Raw genomic sequence first — 20,850 nt, 5'->3', positions numbered from 1 at the left:
TATTTCCTCTCCTAATTTGCGACCTCCTTCACATGGCTTCAAGAAAACTTGCCCTTGAGTGTTCGGGCTATTGTTGTGTCACCGAGATAATAACCCGAGGCCTTATCATGCTTCTCAGTGTCTGGACGGGTCGACTGTCATCCTACTCCCACTTACTCGCTGCACTGACAAGTGGAGGAATTCAATGAAAGTTAGACAGAGAGAGAGAGAGAGAGAGAGAGAGAGAGAGAGAAAATGAGAGTGAAGGATCATGGGCAAGACACGGCGCTGAGAGAAACTGAAACTGCTGATAAAACCCTGCAGAAATAACTAGCTGATAGCAATCAAATTTGGGCCTTATGTGAGGCAGTGATCATGGGATAGGAGTGCACGCCGTGGATGCCAACAATCATGGACGCTATATGACAGATGGATCAGAGCACTCCTGGCCTCTACCAGGCTAAAAGCTCATGGTCACGTGACCAGTGGATTAGCGTTAACCCAACTGAAAGGGGGAGGAGGTTACGGTGCATCTCACCACATACTTCCTTATCACTTCCCTTTGAATGTGTTTCCCTTTCTCTTTGACTCTTTTCTCATCTTCCTGTTTGTCTTTCATACTTTATAATATATTCTGACATGACATTTTCGCTAAAGTTTCCCCAAAGATCTGAATCACAAGCAAAGGCACTTTCGATTGCCTTCCCTCGTCCCTTGTCTTTCTGTCCATCCTGTCCTCCTTTGTTCAACCTGACGAGAAGCCCCATGGCAGCCACATTAGTACGTAAGTGATTCGGACACCTTTGACTCATGTCTCAGTCAGATCAAAACCACAGCTCAAATCGGCTCACTTCCAGGTACTCATGATGTCAGTGCTGAGAATATGTCTCTCCCTCCTGACCTCCACCACCCCTTCCCTCCAGCTACTTAGAGTTCTGAATTTTTCTCATTGGCCTTTCCAGCCTTCCTGAACCCTACACTTGTCTGTCTGCGGGGAGCGAAAAAGTGAGAAGGACAGGCAAACCTAAGGACATACCATGCTGTGAGCACATGGCACAGTGACACACTGGGTTCCTCTTTCTCCCCTGCCGCTACCACTCCTGCATCTGGGTCTTTCTGTCAGGGACACAGTGTGCCAGCCAATTCATGCCTGACCAGCATGCCGTGTTTCTGTGCCAACCCAAAACACCCTCAGTTTCACAGAAACCTGGGAAAACCCTCCCTTCCCATGCATCATGCACTGTAGAGAGAAAGGGAGAATGCAGGGCAATGTGGTATTTGCCAACGTCAAATGTTAAAAGGCATCAAAGTCTGACTGAAATGTTTTATTGATTGAGAGAGCAGATATGCATATATGTCAACGCAAGAGAAGATAGGAAGAGAACTGACAAGGAAGAAGAGTCATACAGTAAGAAGCTGAACGTCTAAGAAAAAATCCCGTCAAACTTCCCAGAACCAAATGTTGCCTCATCCAAAACCAGGTATTCATTTTCCAGAGTTAGAAAACAAAGAAAGCAGCAACCGCAAGTGACAAAACAATAGATTGATTTTTGATTAACTGACTCATTTCAGTATTACTGACAACCCATTCCAAAGCCAAGCAGGATGACGCCAACCAGAGCTCATCCTCACACAGCAGCCTCAATAGTATGCAGCGCATTATGGCAACGCCCAGGGGACATGGTGCTCACACCAGCCTCACTGAGTGCAGAAGAAATTTTGCGGGTTTGTCCAAAGGAAAACACGCCAAGTCTTATCAGAACAAGAAATGAGTATCAGGAAGGTGATATCACCACATGTAAGCTCATCTGCATAAGAATACAAACACACACACATCCATACGCACAGCACATACTATTCTTGGAAATGACGCAGAGACATCAAACATCAAAGCGTCGGTGACATTTCAGTTCTGTTTGTAAGTACAAACACTAGGGGTCTTGATGTCTTCAGGATGCAGCTTTGATAGCTTTGTATTGACATTTACGAACCATCCCTTTTCACACTTTTTTCTGGGGCCATATCAACAGGTTAGGGTGAACAAACAAAGAATTATCTAATTACCAGTAGGGCTAGACCTAAAATGAACCTGATCGAAATGATTAAACTAATGAGAACTTGACAAAAGGCGCATGAGCAGATTCGGCATTTATAGAAGCCTATGAGGCTAAATTTCTCCAGAGAAAGCAATTTCTTCTTATTCTCAAGCCACAGTCATGGAGTGTGAAATGATTGTTGAATAAAGGCTTACTGTGTGTCTGTAAGGAGCTCCAGTACTGAGATTATAGTGACCTTTTAATGATTGTTTTGAAAACTACAAATATTGCCAAAGGGACTGCAACTGTATTAATGGTATCCAATATTGAGTTTATTGGGATAACGTCACTGCAACGTTCTTCTAATATTCATGCGTTTTATGAGAACTATGCATATCATCCACCTAAACTGTATCACATTATTAAGACACTGTATCTGGTAGTTGTAACATAAAAATCAATGGCGTAACAAACTGTGCTTTGCTTGAATAAAACCAGCTATAAAATGTGCTTAGAAACTACGACCCAATTCTAAAAAACTGCTGAAGTCTTATAAGCAGGAGTCCATGTTACAGCTGGTCCAAACGTGAACAAACTGCTGGGCTTATTTTAAACCGCTAATGCATCTATTCCGTGAACTTGTGTATCTGAGTGTTTTTATCTGTTCAGCAGTCAGACAAATGTCATGGAGTACAAAGTGCAAGATTTCTTTCCTCCCTGAAATGTGAAGCAAATACAATTTCCACAAAATGGAAATCAATACTTCAATTGAACTAGGTAAAAAAAACCAAAACACTGCACTTTAACAGAGCGCGTTGCGCTGTCAAAGACTGAACAAAAGGCTCTCAGTCTGGCTTTCACTTATCAGACTTTTGAAGCGTGCGTGTAACATCATTATTAGACTGTGTGTGTGTGTGTGTGTGACTGACTGTGCTGTGTAACGCTTATTACAGACGAAGCCTGTGAAAGCTGTGTGTGTGTGTTATCTCTATGGCTCTATCTCACCTCGCCCGAGACTTAATGCCACATGTATGTTACACAGGAGTCAAGCAAGCGTAGGAAGGGGGGCTTTGCCCCTGCACGAAAACACTCACGCGTTTTACAAAGATCACCTGGAACTACGGCGCTAATTACATCAGAGTCACACGCGACAAGGTGACAGCAAACTCACTGGCACCGCGGACACGCCGTCAGTCCGTGAAGATTACTACAGGACACGTTACAATATTACCTCTCAAAGATCCGCCTGTTGATTCAGCAGCGTTAACACAACCGCAGAGGAAAGTAGGAAGAAAAGTAACAAAATCCGACAGAAACTGTGAGCAGGCGCATCCGAGCGGGTTTATCTGTGCAGCGCGTCTGCCGACTGGCCGAGCGTTGCAGTTTGTTTACAAAGCGCTGTCAGTGTTCTTTCGCAACCGGGACCCTCCGTGGGACGAGGACGAGGACGTTCAAGCTCCCCTTCAGACGAAACACGTTCAAAAGGACGCGAAAAGTGTCAAGACTTACCCCCGTGGAGCGACTCAAGCTGCTGTCCTGTTCTCATAAAATGTGCGGGGATGGGGGGGGAGAGAGAAGCTGCAGCGACGCGGGCGACCGACAACAGGAGTCTCTCAGTCTGTCAGTCAGACGTTTCGTTACCAACAGTTCGCCTCACAGTTCACTGCTCACCCTCTCTCTCTCCCTCTCTCTCTCTCTCTCTCTCTCTCTCTCTCTCTCTCTGACTCTCTCCGCCCACTTCCGGTTGTGCGTGAGCGTCGACAAGTGTTCAACAGTTTCTGTTAATTTCTATCCTGGGGATGATTGGATTTGGACTAATTGCTGGATTCAGCCTGAAGGAGGTAATAACAACAAGAGCCACAAGAGATGTGCCGGATCGTTCGTTGTGTCTGCACAGACCTCACGGAGCATGTTGCTGTATTTAATAGTAATGTTATTTGGCTTATTTTTTGTTTACTCAGTTAATATCTATGCTCAATGTCATCTGGAAAATGTCTTTTACTGAACTGTATAAACAAACATTTACAGATAAATTCGCATAAAAGAGACAATAAAGCGAAAGAATAATAATAACAACCAGAAGAAAAAGAAATACTTTACTTAAATTAATAAATTTGCAGAGAGAGCGAGCAGTTTCGTGCTCCTCGATGTGGAGAACAGCGACGCCTCCTGGTACAAAATGGAGCTTAATTCAAACACTGGATTTAAATTCATTAAATAGCTTAATACATACGCACCACACACACACGCACACAGAGAAAGATGAGATGAGGATGATGAGGTGACAAGATAAACCTGCCAACGTGATTCGGAAGACAGTGAGACTCGAGCAGGTCTGGTACCAGAGCCACATGTGGCCGTCCAAGACAAAACAAAATACATGCAAAAGAGAAACAGTCACTGTGTGAACACATGCTGATATTGAGGAAATTATGTCACTTGTGTTTTATTTATTTTTTATTTTTTCATTTTGTGCTGGCTTTTTGCTGTAATGGATAAAAGTATTAATCCTTGATTATAAGAATTTGCAGCAAGTTTTCCTTAAATATCAAAAACAAAAAAGTAGACCTGTACACTGTGAGGTGTGATCGTATGGGCTTTTAGAAGGCAGAACGCCTGACCCAAAGAGATCAAAACAGTTAATAAAACAAAACTTTAACTGCAAGATACCATCAGAGGTGTTTAACATAATGTGTGTTTTAACTGTAAAAATGTTATCAAAGTGACAGGTAATCTATCTAGCTCTAAGTGTAGCTGAAAAAACCTGTAACAAAATTTCCTTTAAAAACTCATTATTTAGATTCAGAGAGGAAATTCTCAAATTAATTACAAGTACTTCAAAATGGACTTCGTTCCAGTAAGTCTGACGTGTCCAGAGAAACAAAGAGTAAATGTCCAGAGTCTGTTGTGATGTTTACTGATGACTGTAACTAATCTGAAAAGCCCCCTGCCATGCTGCAGAAATAAATGCCTTAATTTTCCAACATCCATGTCAAAAAGTCATCACTTATACTAAGAGTTTCTCTCAGGCACACGCTGCTAACCAATCAGCGCACTGTGACGTGCCGAGGCCTCATCGATTCTTCAGATTGATTGGCTGCTGGCCTGAACTGTAGAGGTAACAGCTGCTTCCTCAAACAGCTGAGTCAGCAGCTGCTGACGGTAACAGCAGTACGTCTCCACGCCCCCTCATCTCCTCAAACCAGTCTGAGTTCATTTCCTATCACCGAGACAAACAAGTCACACACATGAAAGAGAGCGAGCAGCGAAGAGCAAGGCAGGGGCTCACTGATGCACGAGCTGCTTCCTAAGGGTCTCTGTTTGCTTTTATCTCAGCTGTCACTGAGTGTCCAAAGGACTCCCGGGGATCCCAGCACCCACACACTAAGATACCGGGAAAGCTGCACACACGCAGACATGGGGTTTCCAGTCAGGGAAGTCCATTGATCCTGTGTTGAGAGATCTGTCATCAGAAGCAGACTCAAACTGAAATTAGGAAGTGCAGTGACTTGTCATCTAATACATAACACAGTTGTAGTGTTGGAGCTTTTAATTTTACATTGGATTGAAAATAATCTTTTCTGCAGTGCACCTCATCTCCTCTCCCTCCAGCAAAAAGTGCCACACCAACGGGGGCCCTGAGTTTATTGCTTGGATTTTATTTATCACATATTGCTTTATGGCTTGTCTTAAATCTTTGGAGTTCCTCTTTGTTAATGGTCTGTTGTCACAGGTTTCCCATTTAGACTGATGCATTTCAGCAAATTTCCAGTCATGAACTTTTTCGGGATGCTGTTCCTCAGCCAGTCCCAGGAACATTACACGGGTAATGTTTGCCTTCACAATAAAAGCCACTTCAATAAAAACCTGTCTCAGACTTCCTTTGGCTAAATCACAAGACTGCCCTAATGTTTGCTTGTTCATCTGTGAGAACTGAGTTGAAAAACGTAGTGTCACTTCTCGCCCAGTTAAATTGGTTCCTCCTGGTTTACCGAATCAGAGACAGAAAAGATTTCATTCAGCATAGTTTCATCTGCTATGTTTTTTACTCATTTATGTTTACTTGCTTTACATTTGAGACACTCGAACATGAAAAGAAACAAGAATATTCTAAAAGCACATCAGTTGATACACAAATCACTAAATGCTACAACATGATAATCTTAGGTGCAAAATTAGACACATGTTGACTTTGCAGAGCCATAGTGGTCTAATATGCTGGTGCGCTTTCAAAGTCTTTCTTCCTGCAGTTGAACGTTTGAGCTTCACTGTTGAGAATAGCGTGTGTGTAGACACTGTAGGCCTGCTTTCACACTTACCAGTGAAGGAGTTAATTTTCTCTGTGCTGATTCATAATCTGAATTTAAGGGGGCAGATGTACAATAATATATATAAATATATGTTTTGATATACACTGAATAGTCTTTACAGTAAAGTAAGCTGTCAAAAATCTCTGAGTCATTATGTATGTTTTAATACATGTGTACAGGAGGAACTAGCTTTTTTTAATTCAAAGCCCAACATACTTCTGCTCTGCTAGGCGCACTTGCATAAAATTTGCACATTAGTTAAAGAAAAATAATTTTCTAAAGTATTTGTTTCACTAACATTAGATGCACACATCACAGTCTTTTCTTGTTGACTTTCTCCCATCATTTTGAATCTTAATTTGTTCTTCCTGCTACTGTGGAGCACAAAGTCCAGCCAAGACTTCCATTTAATTTAAAGTTATTAATGTTTGGTTCCAGTTTCCAGTCCGTATATAATGTTTTATATAAGCCAGGCATCAATCATTTCCCTCTGAAATGCTAACACACTTCTCATTTGAATTGGTCAGATGCTGTTAAACAACGTAAATTTGTGATTCCTGACCACATTTGACACATTTGTACAACTTGCTTTGCAAGTTACACCAACAGATTACAAGAATACTTTTAGGGCTAACTTGATTTTATTGCCTTCTATCAAATAATGAATAATTACAGCATATTTTACAGAAAACAAAAAAAAAAATCAATATTTGATAGCATGACAGACAAATGTGGCCTGCACTAAACTGACTTTAGTGACTTTGCTCAGCTGTATGAAATGTTAAAAGTCAACCACTCCATACTTTACTGTGTTAGACTGAAATATCTTTGTCAAACATCCACGGCTGTTTTAGTAACACGTTTTTGGAAAATAAACTGTTCATGAAATGATTTACATTACATATCTGATCATACAAGGTGAATACAGACACAACAAAGATATTAAAACTACTAATTTCAAAAGCAAGTGCAATTCATATGACCACAAATTACAGTATTTAAGTGGCAGAGACATAAAACACATCATTTCCCACAACACTATCAGGGACAAAAGGTTTACAGGAAAATAACCACAGAAACGTCTTATATTTGTCTTTTCTTCTCTCTGCAGATTTTTAAATGGCTCTGAAAAATACAGAAAATATTCAATTTTGAGGAAAAAAAGAAAACTGAAACAATTTTAAATGGTTTCGTGGAACACCTCTGACACTGTATTTGGCAGGGATTAAAAATGTGACAGCACACATTGAAAAAGATGCATAAAAACAGTTAAAGCAAAGCACAATTCAAAAGTGGCATAGCTTATACAACAATTATTCTCGTTACATTTTCTTATTCAAAGAGCACATTAATTTATAACCATTTTAAAATTCAATGTTGTACAATGTTTTCAAAAAATACAATTTCAGATACTTAAAAGGTACTTCCAACGTGTATGAAGATGGTTAAGTACTGAATGGGAGGAGGGTGTTCTGAGCAGTAAGTGCGGAGTCATTATGGAAGAACACCTTTCACAATCATACAATTCCCTATGGTGTGAAAGTGAGTCATTTTTATACAGGGACAAGACACAAACTGTACAGGTAGGCCATGTGTACAGAGGGAGAAAGAAGTCATTATCAAATTCTCTTATCACCAACCCAAAGTGAGAGAGAAAATGAAAAAGAGGAAACTTGACAAATCTCTTCACATGGGTGATGCCACATCCATGTCCAAAGTGAGTGAATCTGTGGAGGAAATCCAAACACAAGCTGCTGGTTATCAGTCCAGTTCTGCAGTGTCTACTTTTGTCTTTGTGAGGTAATAATGAGGACAGTTTGGAACAAGAAGCATTAAGGTTGGGGCATGCAGTCGTGTTGGTTGTGTGAGTGTGAGTACACCGTGTGTGTGTAAACGACTCACCCAAATGTCCTGGGTTAGCTTCAGCTTCGTTGTGCATCAGGGAGTCAAGGGTGCGAGGTGACATGGGGAACAGGTCACTGGTGTTTCCAGAGTTTGTGCTGTGGGGAAAAAAACAAACAAAAAAAACGACACATCTTAGATTACAAACTGAAACACTCTCTGTGGGTCATACAGACAAAATACTTTCAGTATGACTAAGTTAACCAGATCTTTGTTATCCCACAAGTGACAAACTATTGGGCAGCTGTTAGCTCGTGTGTGTCAGTGCTCATCTTCAAAATGAGCACCAAGCTACCTCAAGTAAAACGGCTCTGGTTCAGCTGCAATACTGTTTAATACACATGATTGGTTATGAGCGCAATCATAGAAAGACAATTGTACATTTATATTAGTTTGAAAAGTCATGCCCAAGAAAGAAAGCAGATGAAAAATGCATCTGTGATAGAATACTGATAAATAGTTAGATGTGAACACCAGAACACATTACAAATTAAACCAAGAAATATTTTGCTGAAGTTGAGCGTCTTTCATTCTGCTTCCTGCTTCTATTTTAGGCACCCCAAGACAAAATGCTTTTACGGTTAAACCTGCGGTGCAGCACTTTTATACATAAATGAACTTCTGTTAAGTTCTTGCCAAATGAGTCCACTCAATGCTGTTTAAGCCTAATACCACCAGATAAATCTCAATGCATTTCACAGTACACCAGTTTTAAAATCTGGAGTCTGTGACTTTCATACAGGTAGCGATGCATTTTGGGTTTTGCAATGACGACGACAAAAGTTCTGCACGGCAGGTTTAACACTGAACCGATGTGAATGAAAGCTACTCCATGGTTAATGTGACAACATTTGTTGGTTAGCAAGTGGATGAAGAGGATCAAACAGGCCATTACTCTGTCTTAACAAAGAACAATTATTTCTTAAAACTGACTTGGTTTTTGCCTTGACTGATTTCTTAATGGAATTACGAAGTAATTCAATAATTCCATTAAGAAATAAAATAATTCTCATCAATATCACCTCTAATAAGTCAAATTTCTTAACAATTTTAACCAAACTATCATACCACAGGAGTTCAAATTAGAGTCTGGACTGTAAAATCGGTACAATTTGATTAGACTGAGGAATAATGACACAAACATCTGGGGAAAAGAACGTGTCTCCAACCAAAAAAAAAAAAAAAAAACCAACTGATGAATGGCAGGGAGATGCTCTTTCATTAGGACCAGGAAAAGTGGAGGTGAGTTGGAATCACAAACAGGAATTATGAAGGTCAGGGTACTGCACCAATACCCCTGAAACCCATCCATCAAACACACAAACAAAGTGACAAAACGCACACACAGCTCTACATGCACAGCTCTACATGCCGCCGCCGCCCTGCCCCCCCCGACCGCCTACCCTGGGAATCCGTTCCCAAGCAGCTCACTGTCCGGCAAGTCCATGAACACGGAGGGACACCTACAGAGACAGGTGTCAGGAGACACAACGCCGTCAGACCCACTACCAACCAAAGTACACATGGCTGACTGGCCTTGTACATACGGTCCTCTGATCCCAGTCCACCTCGCACTTTTTTAAGCTAAAGGTAACATTTGGTGTTAAGAAGCTTTTCTTAACATGAACTCAGAGTCCATGTTTTGTTTTACAGTTTTCAATATTTTAATATTTCTAATAAATTTGATTATAAATATCTAATATTTAATTATAACAAGTTCATTCATTTTTCCTCTGCTCTGCTGTATGCATACAATTTCAGAGGGTACATTGTTGCTTTGCTGTTAACATACTCTTTTTTGCCCAGTTCAGACTGAGCATTTCAGTGTGTCTAAATACACACAGAAATACAGCCAAAAAAACACTAGAATCTGAATGCGCCTGACCATTACACCAACAGGGATCTAAATTACATCTCATTCTAAATACACAGACAGTATTGCAGCTATAACAGCTTCTCTTCTGTGAAGGCTTTCCACAAGATTTTGGAGTGTTTCTGTTGAATTTTGGCCCATTCATGCAGCAGAGCATTTGTGAGGTCACACACTGATGTTGGACCGAAAGGCCTGGCTCACAATCCCCGTTCCAGTTCATCCCAAAGGTGTTGGATGGGGTTGAGGTCAGGACTCTGTGTGGACCAGTTAACTTCTTCCACATCAAACTCATCCAATCATGTCTTTATGAAAAAGGACCTTCCCCAAACTGTTGCCACAAAGTTGGAAGCATAACATTGTCCAAAATGTCTTGGTATGCTGAAGCATTAAGATTTCCCTTCACTGGAAGTGAGGGGCTGAGTCCAACCCCTGAAAAACAGTCCCACAAAAACATGTGTCTGGATACTGTATGGATATGTCTATATCCATACAGTTCCTGTAGAAAGGAAACAAGAGTTTCCCCTCAGGGATAAATAAAGGAATTCTGATTCTGATATAGTGTATACTGGATATTGTGGGTATCACCTTTATCGGGGTAGTCTGAGAGTAGACGAAGGTATTTATGGTGTCGTCAGATGTGAACTGCTATCTTTCTAAACTGAATACTAAATGTGCACATATCGCAGTTCTTGGTGTTAATACACTGGTGGTTCCTCCAGTGATAGCGATGACTCACAGTGAGAGTGAAAACAACTTTGTTCTCTTTTCTTTGAAAATTTAACAACTCTGGAAAAAAAAAAAGGAAGTGCAGAACCTAAACAGAAACTTTCTGAGATGATTTCTTTTCTTTACAAAAAGCAACAACATTAACAGCCAGTAGCAAAAGCTAACATAGGTGGAGGTCACTGGGCAGTGGGAGCTCCCCCAGTACTGATAACTTTAAGATGAAGGAGGAGTGACAGATACTCACGGGGTAACGCAGATAAACTTTGTCTTCAAGTATGGCTGAATAGCTGTCAGGGAAAAAAACAAAAGTTTAGCACAAAAAATACTGACTGCCATTGAAAATTCCAAGAAATAATATGCATGTAAAGCAGTATGTGTTGTTTCTATCAGTTTGCAGCAGCATAAAAAACAAGGCAATCACTTACTGCCTGAGGAGTCTCCTCCCATCTCAGGTTCAGGAGCTGCTTCAGGTCTGCAGTACTTCCCAAAAGCTTCCTCTTTGGGGATTTCGGGGTAGAGGTACACAAGTGGTGAAACCAGGATGTTGGTGGCATCCATAATCTTGTAGCCCATGATGATGTCAGCGAAAGACATGCTGTTGAGCTGCTGCTTGGTGTAAGGCTCCACTGACTGGATCTGGGTCTTTCCTGTAAACATTCAAGGAAAATCAGCATCACAATAGAAAATAAATTAAATCCTGGAAACAGTAAAAGAAAAAGTCCAAAAATACTCACCGCTGATGTCTTTCTCCACCCATGTAAATGTAATGCCGCCTTCCTTGCTGCTCTCACTGAAGCGTAGCAGGAAAGTGCCGGGAGGTTTTGGACTAAGAAGGGCTCTTTCCCTCTCCTTACTGATAAAGCCCATGATATACCTGTAGAAAGGTAACAGGAAGTCATATAAATAGATGCTGAGTGTTAAAATAGCAAGTTTATTTTAAAACTGTTGACTATTGCATGTCAAAACACAGCTAATGGGCAATTCCAAAGACTGCTCCGGGACTTAGTTGACTACAAACAAAGAACGACCTCTTACCCTTCATTCCACAGTGCCAGGATATACTTCTTCACCAGGTCAATAATGTTGTCCAACCACACCCAGAAGGAGAAGCCTTTTCCAGCCATGTTTTCCTGTGATACAGAAGGAGAATAATAACTCACACTGAAGTAATACACCATCAAGATGGCAGACTGAACCATATGACCATATGTGGTTGATACATACCTTACAGAACTTGGCCCAAGTGATCTGACAGCCAGAGTAGTTGACACAAGGCCCTGGAGAGACAATTACAGAATAACATCACATACTAACATGTGACACTGCAGACTTAAACGTTTCTGGGGACTGTGGTATGACTCCTCACCTAGTAATTTTTCAGCCAGTGTGGTGAGCTGTTCAATGGTCAGGCCTCTCTTGGTGGTGGAGGAAAACTGCCAGCTTAACACCTCAGCCACCTGGTCCCATGTCGCCACTGGAGGCTTTGTGAAGAAGTTCACATTCTGTACAAACACACCAGTGCCAACATGGTTTAAAAACGTCAGTTTTTTTCGCACTGCAGACATACAACTGTAATGTGGAGTTTAGCCCCTCGCCACCAGGGGGTGCTGGATTACCTTTGGGTGGTTAGTGAGCATGTTGTACCACAGGATGGAGGCCCAGGCGTTGGGCATCTGGCAGATGTTCGAAATGACGACAACAGGCAGGGAATGAGTCTGTACAACGGAGGAAGTATTTATTTTAGTAAGTCTGAAGTATTGTTTTCTCTGTCAAAAAGCATTTACTCTTGCACAATGACACAATAATTAGCTTTCCTGCTTCCATTTCTGTACATTATGAATTTGAAATCCTGAGGACATGCTTACACCTAGAGGGCATTCCCCTGAAATGAAATGATGATGACATGATGTCATGTTCATTATGTGAAAGATAAAGAATGAGATGGCACAATGTTTCAGTATGAGAAAAAAACAGGTTGTGTTAAACTTAAATTTTAAAAAAGAACAAAGAACAGTAGCATCTCTGCATCTTTGAATAACAATAACAATGTAAGATAATTTGTCTCATAGCCTGTCAGTACAACAAACAAACACCATCTGTCAGAGAAAGACCTTTGTTTGGCATGAACAGAAATATAATGATGTTACAGATGCTTTGGAAGTTGCTATGAGACCAACACAGTATTTTGACTCAGTGTCACACAGCTATGGATTAGAGTTCAAAGGTATGTTGGAGGGTAGAGGAAATACATGATGCATGATAGGTTCGACATGAAAGTTAACGTGGTCATAACATTATTATGACAACTGAGAGTCTGACATCCACATATTCAAGAAAACACATTTCTCTTGCACGGTCTTCTCTCCCACAGTTCCAGGAATTGGGTAAAGTTGTAAAACTATTCCGTGTCAGTGGAGTAACTTGGGTGAGGTCAAAAACTGAGTTGACATGAGAGGCTCATCTTTAACATGTCATTCAGAAGCTTGTGCGGTGAGAGTCTTCAGAGACAAAGACTTTGTTAATGACTCATTCGTGTGGGGACTTATTTTGAACGGGTTGTGAAAAAACAGAAGTTGTTGTATTTTTCAGGTTTCCTTTTGTTGATATATGCTGTTGCATGAAACTGGAGAGACACATCTAACTTCAGAGACAGAGAGACATGAGAGACATGAAACCTACCTCCAGATCAATCTTTAGGCCTTGGTGATAGACTTCTGTCTCGAAGGTGATAAGGTGGAGCTCCTCTGTGACAATCAGGGAGGCCTAAAGAGAGCAGATTATTTAGCATGAACTCAACGTGTATCAAAGGTCAAGAAAACGGTTTCTCGGAGAGTTTAAACAAAACGAATCATCCTTATATACAGACGACAGATATGAACAAACAATTTTAGCATTATCACAATCCCACCAAGGGTCAGAAACAGTACTTACATCACTATTGGTCCGGCCACCATTACCACACCTCTGTTCTCTCAGGGTCTGTAACAAACAGGAACTCAGTGCTCCTCCATAGATTTTTATCTGAGAATTAAATCAATGTCAAACAGTGAGAGTCTGGCCTCTATAACTTACCAAGTGTTTAAACTCTGCTGACAGGCTGCCATTGTTGGATTCCTCCATGTTCATAACTTTTGTGTTGGTACCGAGGATGTTAAACTTTCGTGACCTAAGAAAATCAAGGAGAGGCAGAAAGTGTGACTCTTTTCTAAAACAATATACAGCAGACGCTCAAGAACGAATTGAAGTATTGCTAAAAGTCTTACCCTCGAATTGCAGCCACGTCTCCAGATTCCCTGAAAAATGAGCAGTCAAAATCAGCATTATTTCTCCTAATGCCTTAAGTCAAAGTCACCGTTTTCCTATTCAACCCTGAAGGCAAATGATAGCACTCGCAGATAAAAAAACAAAAAAACAAACAAACTCACTTGTCAATGCAAACTTTAATTTTCAGCTGGTAATTGAGTTCAGGAAACTTGACCAGCAACCTGGGAAAATAAGAGGAAAAAAATATTGTCCCATAAGTATATAAAATGATACAATTGTTGAACTTGTCAAATGGAACTCATAAAATGCTTTATTAATATTATAATTAAAATGTATAAAAATTCACATGTTGCTTCTGGTTTGTGTGTTACAGGCCCACATCTTACCTGACTTTATTTGTGAACTGCACACCTGTTTTTATGACCAACGGTCTGTCTGGATGCATGGGCATACAAGGCTGTCTTTCCACCACAAAAGCACTGGAAGACAAAGTGGATCATGTTACAGAGAAAGAATTCCATAAAACACATATGGTGAAGACAGTCTAAGGTCAAAGGTCTCTTTGCTAACGATTCACAGCTCTTAAGTGCATCTCAGTCCTCCTTCAGACAATGGAGATGGCTCAGATGTCATCACATTTGCTAAAGGAAGACCGTGAGATACTACTAAATACTTGGCGTCATTATTAGGAAGCGGAACTTGCATCTAAGATTCCACAATCGATGTGATATGATTTCACTTCATTATCAGATTATTTTTCTGAAATGTGTCTTTCGTCTCAAGATGTACACTGTTTCACACGCATGAAAAAAAACAACACAAAATAAATGCTACATACACTGAGGTCTGATTAGGACACAAACTCTGACTTAGCAGTCTGTTCAGTCTAGCCTTTGGGTCAAAAATTAACATCCCATGCACGTCATGTCTGTCCACAAAGAAAATGTCTGAGCATATGATAATATGCAGTACCTCTTCATCAGGTTTCTGAACAAGTCCACGATTTTTTCCTCCAGGGCAGGCCGGTGCTGGATGATGGGGTCTCCCTTGTAGGACACCTTCTGCTGAAGCTCCTCCAGCTTCTTAATCTGCTGACGAATCTGGAGCTGAGACTCAGCCAAGGATGTGATCCTGGTCAGAGAATGATAACCAGTTCAAGTTAAACACTTTGGTGAAACATCTCTGCGGGAGTCCAACTGACAGAACAGTACTGTTGAACGATCACATTACAGCAGATCATTGATCAACTGTTGTAATGTGTAATCATCAATTAAAATAATAAGCTGAGTTCTACAAAAACTATACTTTCATACGATCGGAAATTGCTTCATATTTGCATTCCCGGTTACCATGTTTCGAGGCGGTCGAGGCAGATGTTAGGTGGACCTCCAATGCAGGCAATTTGTTGTCTTCTCTTCCAGTCTGCCAGTTCTTCATCTGTCAGGTTCTTTTGCACATAATCCATGGCCGTCAGCAAGCCTCCCATCTCTGTCACAATTTGCTATGAGATAACAAGCACAAAAAACATTAAACATGGGCCTAATCAGTCATCAGATGTGTAGAGGAGCACAGCCTACTCTGAATCATGCTTTCGCGCCTGTTCTTCTTATCCTTGTGCTATTCAAATATTACCTTCTTGATTTCACTTAAAGCACCTGGGACAGGTTCCTTATGTATTCCTGATTTAACAAACACAATATTATTAAGCATAGACACACACCCTCCTGAGCTGGTCTAAGGCGCTGAGCATCTGCTCGAGCTGAGCCATCTTCTGTCTGGTAGCAGCTGCTTGGCTATTCCCATTTAGGTCCTGGGACAACTCTGGACAGACGGTGGACATGTCCAAGGTTAGCAATCAATCAATTGTTGATGAATTTAATTGATACCAAATAATTTGTGTTTGTCAGTGTTAAATCATGGCTAAAGATAAGAAAACATTAACTCAAATATACCTCCTTGGCTTTTCAGTGTCTTGTAATTGAAATCGAAGTCATCCTGCAAGTTCTCAAGCATTTTCATCTTCTGTTCCATATCCTGAAAAAAAATGATGATTTATATATTTATAACAAGACAGACTAATTTTGTCAAAGTTCAGGAGTGTTCGTGATTCTTAATACTGCATACTCAAATACTTAATGCGGAAGTCTCAGACAGAAACTAACCTGCACACGCTTCCTGATGTCCTGAAGGTTGTGCTCCAGGATTTGCTGCTTCTCTGTCACTACAGTCCCAGTAGGATGGGCTGCCTGGCCATCCTGCAAGAGAATAAAACGTATGTGAAAATGTAAAAACACTGTTGATGTCTGACTGAAATGTGTGTGATGCGGTTTAAAACCTAAAATTTAAGAACTGAAGCTCTGAAGCCATGTTAGTGTAGCTCTTCTGTACCTGTGCAGCAGAGGTGGCAGTCTGCAGCAGTCTTTGTTCCTCCCACAGACAGCGGGCCACTATGCGGGCAATTTCCATTGGCTTCTCCAAATACTTGCTCTGCAGATGCTGTTTAATCCTGCGCAGGTTATGCTGGTAGAGAACATTGTTCTCCTGCAGGAAACGGCTATACTGCTGGTCTATTTCCCCCAAGAGGTTGTGGAACACCAGTGTGGCATGTGACTCCTTATTGGCAGCATAAGCCCTTGTAAAGGGGAAGATAAGATCATTAGGATATGATGCATGTGGATGCAATTTAAAAAAAAAAAACCAAACAAACAACAAAACAAAAAGCATTTTCCCTAGCATTATAAGTATTTTTTTTTAAATAGAGCTGGCCTAAGCCAAATGAACAGAAAAAACTATTCTACTATATTTTGGTCTCTCTCTCTCTATCTCTAAATTCGTAAAAGTGAAAATGTGGAAACATGTAGTTTGGGAAAAAATAAAATGGAATTTGGAAAAATCGGATTTCAATAGGACTCCATGGATTTCATGCAAACAGGATATTTTTTTCTTATAATTCTGACAAATTGGACAGGAAACGCAGGAAACGTAACTTCTTTTTCTACCTTTAAATTTTGTCCTAAAAAACAATAAATAATATAAAATAAAATAATAAACAACTTAAAAAAAAGCTTTAAAAAAATGAAAGAAACTATTGGTGTCATGGGGGAAGAAGATGGTAGGATAAGGAAGAAGGAAACAATAGAACACATAATAAAATAATATGACACAACAGCCTGGAAAGTTATCAGCAAAATCATGGTGAGTGGCCCTCTGTGAAATTTCATGGCATACGTTGTGAAACAGGAGAAACAAGGTATGCTTTCATAACAGAGTCCAGGAGTTCAGTTCTTTCTCACCAGTCCTGACTTTCAATCCAGGGGGCGAGGAACTGCCGTAGCTCCATGGGGAAGCTGTCACTGTACAGGTGGTACAGTTGCTCCAGATATCTGGTCTCCAGCTGCTGTAACTGGTTCCACTGGGCCATCCTGACATACACCTCCTCAAACCTACTGAAAAAGAGATGAGGATAAGGACATAAATTAGGCAGTATAGTCAGAAAACACCCCTGGGAAACGCATACTGGTAATATATAAAAACACACAGATTCACATGCCTTCACAAATGACAACAGAGAAATTGCTAAATATCAGGCTTTCTCTGAAAACTATAACAGGCACTCGGGAGGATTGCTGTTCAGCAAAAGTCACTTCCTGTTCAGTGAAACACTACGCCTCCACCAAGAAATATAGGTCGACGTAAACAGCTGTCAAGTCCCTAAGCTGACAGGAATTAATGATCTTTGGCTAAGGTTTTGCCCCAGTTGCATTCAATGAAACAATAAAAAAAACCACACTCGTTTCCTTGTAGTTATGGCTTTGAAACCAAAGTAACATATTATTTGACATAACAAAAGATTAATACTTTTCATTTCCTTCCTATTAATTTTCTCACAGGCACAATGCAACTTGGACATCATACTGTAATTAATCCACACTCAGGTGCTCGCAGAGACAGCTATAATCCATCAGATTCATATGGTGGGTTTCGGCTAATCTTCTCATCTTACCAACAGCAGGCTGCATTGTTCCCTCAAGGGTTCTAGACGATACACTAACAATAACCAGACGCTCAATAAAATCAAAAGAAAGTAGTCTCATCTAGCATCCATGTTAAATGACCAACTGCAGCCTTTGTTAAAGCCTCTTATGGAAGTTTTTGATACTGTGGCATTATCATTCAAAAAAAACCAATTTAGACATGAGAACTGAAGTTTTATATATCTCTGATCCTTTCTAACTGATGACTCAGACATGTTCGTGACAAGAAAAAGATTCTGCTTTCTGTTTCCAGGGGCTAAAAGCTTTTGCTGCCAAAAGCACAGATATCAAAGACAGTACTGCACATCTGAAAAGGTTAAAACGAGTGCCTGGATTTACATCATGTTTATTGATTACCCCCATTTGACAATTCAAAATAACCATAATAAATGGTATCCTGTAATGGACAGTCCAATGTAGTACAGGTCTACCAAACTAACTGATAACTCAGTTTAAGAATGTGTCTCGTGTATTTTTGATTTAGGGTAAAGTGAAACAAAAACATGTGTTGGTTATGTTTCACCAAAAACATGTCAGTGTCCTCAGGAAACCACAAGAATTCAGTTAAAACAATTATTTTCAGAGACATCATCTGCTTGAGGGGTTTTTTTAAAAGCATGAAAAGCCTATAACTGAAACTGCCCAACAAATGCGATGGCTTTTGTGTGATCTACGTTCCTCTCTTGCTGACATACGAAAAAGGTGCATCTCAATGGTGTGAATTTCTGGCCATGTGAAAACAGGATCACATCAAAGAGAAGCTGAGTCATTGTCAATAATGCGAGAATTTCTTTGATTTTTGCATCATCTAATTAAGTATTTCCTTCTTTCATTTTGTGGTGAATTTGGGTTGAGGGTGTTTCATTTCTCTTATAGCCAGCCCTGCCAAGAAAAAAGGACACCTAAGAGGCCCAATAAGTTAACGCTTGATTGCAGTCACAGAAGTTGGACAATGCTGTTTAATTACTGATTAACAATGATTTAAGAAAATGTCATTAAGCGAAGCCTTCATTTGGAAAGTAAGTTCATACATCCATTGGATCCACAAAGATAAAATACTAAAGACATTTTGTTTGGATCACACACATTAGAAAGGGTAGGTAAGGGTGAGGGTGCCAAGGTGAAGGTTTTGCCTAAACACTAACTTACATTTCTACTATATTGATCTTAGCTTTTTGAAACTACATATCATTGTATGCAAGCAGACTTTCATAGAAATTGTCCAGGCAAACCAGATGTGCTCCGTAGTCACGTGGCACAAACATCGAGTACAATCTGACTCCATAAAATCATGCCACAGATCAAGCACTTCCTTGAACAAACACAGAAAGCAGTTGCCATATCGACTTTCCATTCTACGGTGCCTGTTGACATAACTGACAACGCTCAAATGTGATATTAAAGTATACATTTCGTGGCAATCAGAAAACACTGAAAACAGTCAATATTACCACAGATGTACTCGCTCCACTAAAACGGTATTTGTAAAATCAAAATCTGCCCTACACCTCAAAATGAAGATATTGTGAAGATCTGAACAGAATGTTTCTTTATAACTCATTAATAGGACTGACAATATGACAGATATCACAGATCAAGGTGGCAGACATGTTGTGCCGTGGATGGGATGGATAGAGATGGGCGTGACAAATGAAGGAAGCGCATACAAACACATATCAATCACCTACATTTTTTATCGTCTTTCACCTTCACTGTAAAGTTTGAGCTTCTAATTTTTTTTCCTTCACTTTTTAAAATCTAAGTTCGAGCTGTATGTACAAATGTGTGAGAATCATTAAACTAGGCGACCCAGAACACAAAACAGAGCATATGATTTCAAGAAACCAAAACTGAGAGTCTTGGTTACTATATTCTCAGCTGTACAAAGAGCAAGTACAACTGAGTACTTAAGCACTTTAATAACTTATGTAACACCGTAGAAAGAGAAGGGTTTCTCCAATATCAATAACTTGTAACCACGTCACAATGCTGCAACTGTAACGTTAGCTTGGCGGTATTATAAACAGAGCTATCCGTGCATTAAAGTGGCTTGCTGTACCGTAATATTGGGAAAAACACCCGCCGTGGGTGTCAGAAATAATGTAAAATAATAAAGGCAAAAGCAGAACTCGTTATAGCCGCTTACCTAGCGCGGTGTTACTCCTGGAGAAAGTTTTTTCCGTAAAAATTGTACCGCTTTCTACCTAAAAAACACTGACAATGACAGTCAGTAACGACTTGTGTAAAAAATGAACATACAAAAGCGAGGGATAAAACAGAGAATAGATAGTAACTCGGTATATTATCTAGTCAGCACGAGAAACACTTCTCCAACGCACGAACAGACCCTCTCACCGTGCCCATCTCCTACATTGCAGTCTTTCCAGCCACACAAACCGTAAAATTCCCTTTATTGACACCTCTAACAGCCAATAGCATTCGACAGCTACGCTGTAGCCAATTGCAATACAGCTTATTAGCTAAAGAGGCGGGAATTTGCAGTAAGGTTGGTTGAGTGCTTGGTGTTTACTGCTGTCGCATCTGCGCTGTTCCCCCGTGCGCAACCTCCCTGCGGCTGTGTCACAGAGTATATCCGCGCGCTCAGTTGCAGCGGAGGGAGGAGGAGCACTTCGACATAACAGCCAGCCTGGAAGTCATCTGAGTTACTGGCAGTGTCGACGTCATCAAGAGTTTAATAACGCCAGTGCTGTTCATTATTGACCTCT

General features: G+C 40.5%; 2 protein-coding genes across 5 annotated transcripts in view; both read right to left on the bottom strand.

The window, feature by feature from the left end:
- stat5a (signal transducer and activator of transcription 5a) overlaps positions 1–3,664 on the bottom strand; it is a 52,989-nt gene extending 49,325 nt beyond the window's left edge. Inside the window, exon 1 of one of the 2 annotated variants that reach the window (XM_046416406.1) lies at positions 3,525–3,664. The gene's annotated coding sequence lies outside the window, so the exon portion shown is untranslated. The remainder of the gene's footprint in view (positions 1–3,524) is intronic. The other variant, XM_046416408.1, reaches the window with a different exon arrangement.
- A 3,283-nt stretch (positions 3,665–6,947) lies between these two features.
- stat3 (signal transducer and activator of transcription 3 (acute-phase response factor)) lies at positions 6,948–20,510 on the bottom strand. 3 transcript variants are annotated; one of them, XM_046416409.1, is made up of 24 exons: positions 20,271–20,510; positions 17,384–17,536; positions 16,479–16,722; positions 16,253–16,345; positions 16,043–16,124; positions 15,811–15,911; positions 15,440–15,591; positions 15,063–15,221; positions 14,477–14,569; positions 14,252–14,311; positions 14,090–14,119; positions 13,899–13,992; positions 13,758–13,805; positions 13,506–13,589; positions 12,443–12,541; positions 12,193–12,328; positions 12,051–12,103; positions 11,862–11,956; positions 11,561–11,700; positions 11,252–11,473; positions 11,071–11,113; positions 9,631–9,690; positions 8,228–8,325; positions 6,948–8,052 (listed from the first exon to the last, which is right to left on the bottom strand). In XM_046416409.1, the coding sequence occupies exons 2-24, from the start codon at positions 17,509–17,511 to the stop codon at positions 8,012–8,014; spliced, it is 2,355 nt and encodes a 784-aa protein (XP_046272365.1). In that variant the 5' UTR covers positions 17,512–17,536; positions 20,271–20,510; the 3' UTR covers positions 6,948–8,011. The 3 variants fall into 3 exon arrangements, with proteins under 3 accessions (XP_046272365.1, XP_046272366.1, XP_046272367.1); XM_046416410.1 differs by having other exon boundaries at positions 17,384–17,533; XM_046416411.1 differs by lacking the exon at positions 9,631–9,690 and having other exon boundaries at positions 20,271–20,509.
- Positions 20,511–20,850: the final 340 nt, after the last annotated feature.

The sequence above is a fragment of the Scatophagus argus genome, chromosome 16, assembly GCF_020382885.2.
Source record: "Scatophagus argus isolate fScaArg1 chromosome 16, fScaArg1.pri, whole genome shotgun sequence".
NCBI lineage: Eukaryota > Metazoa > Chordata > Actinopteri > Scatophagidae > Scatophagus > Scatophagus argus.
The sequence above is the reverse complement of the archived record's forward strand: the minus strand, read 5'-3'. Positions and strand labels throughout refer to the sequence as shown.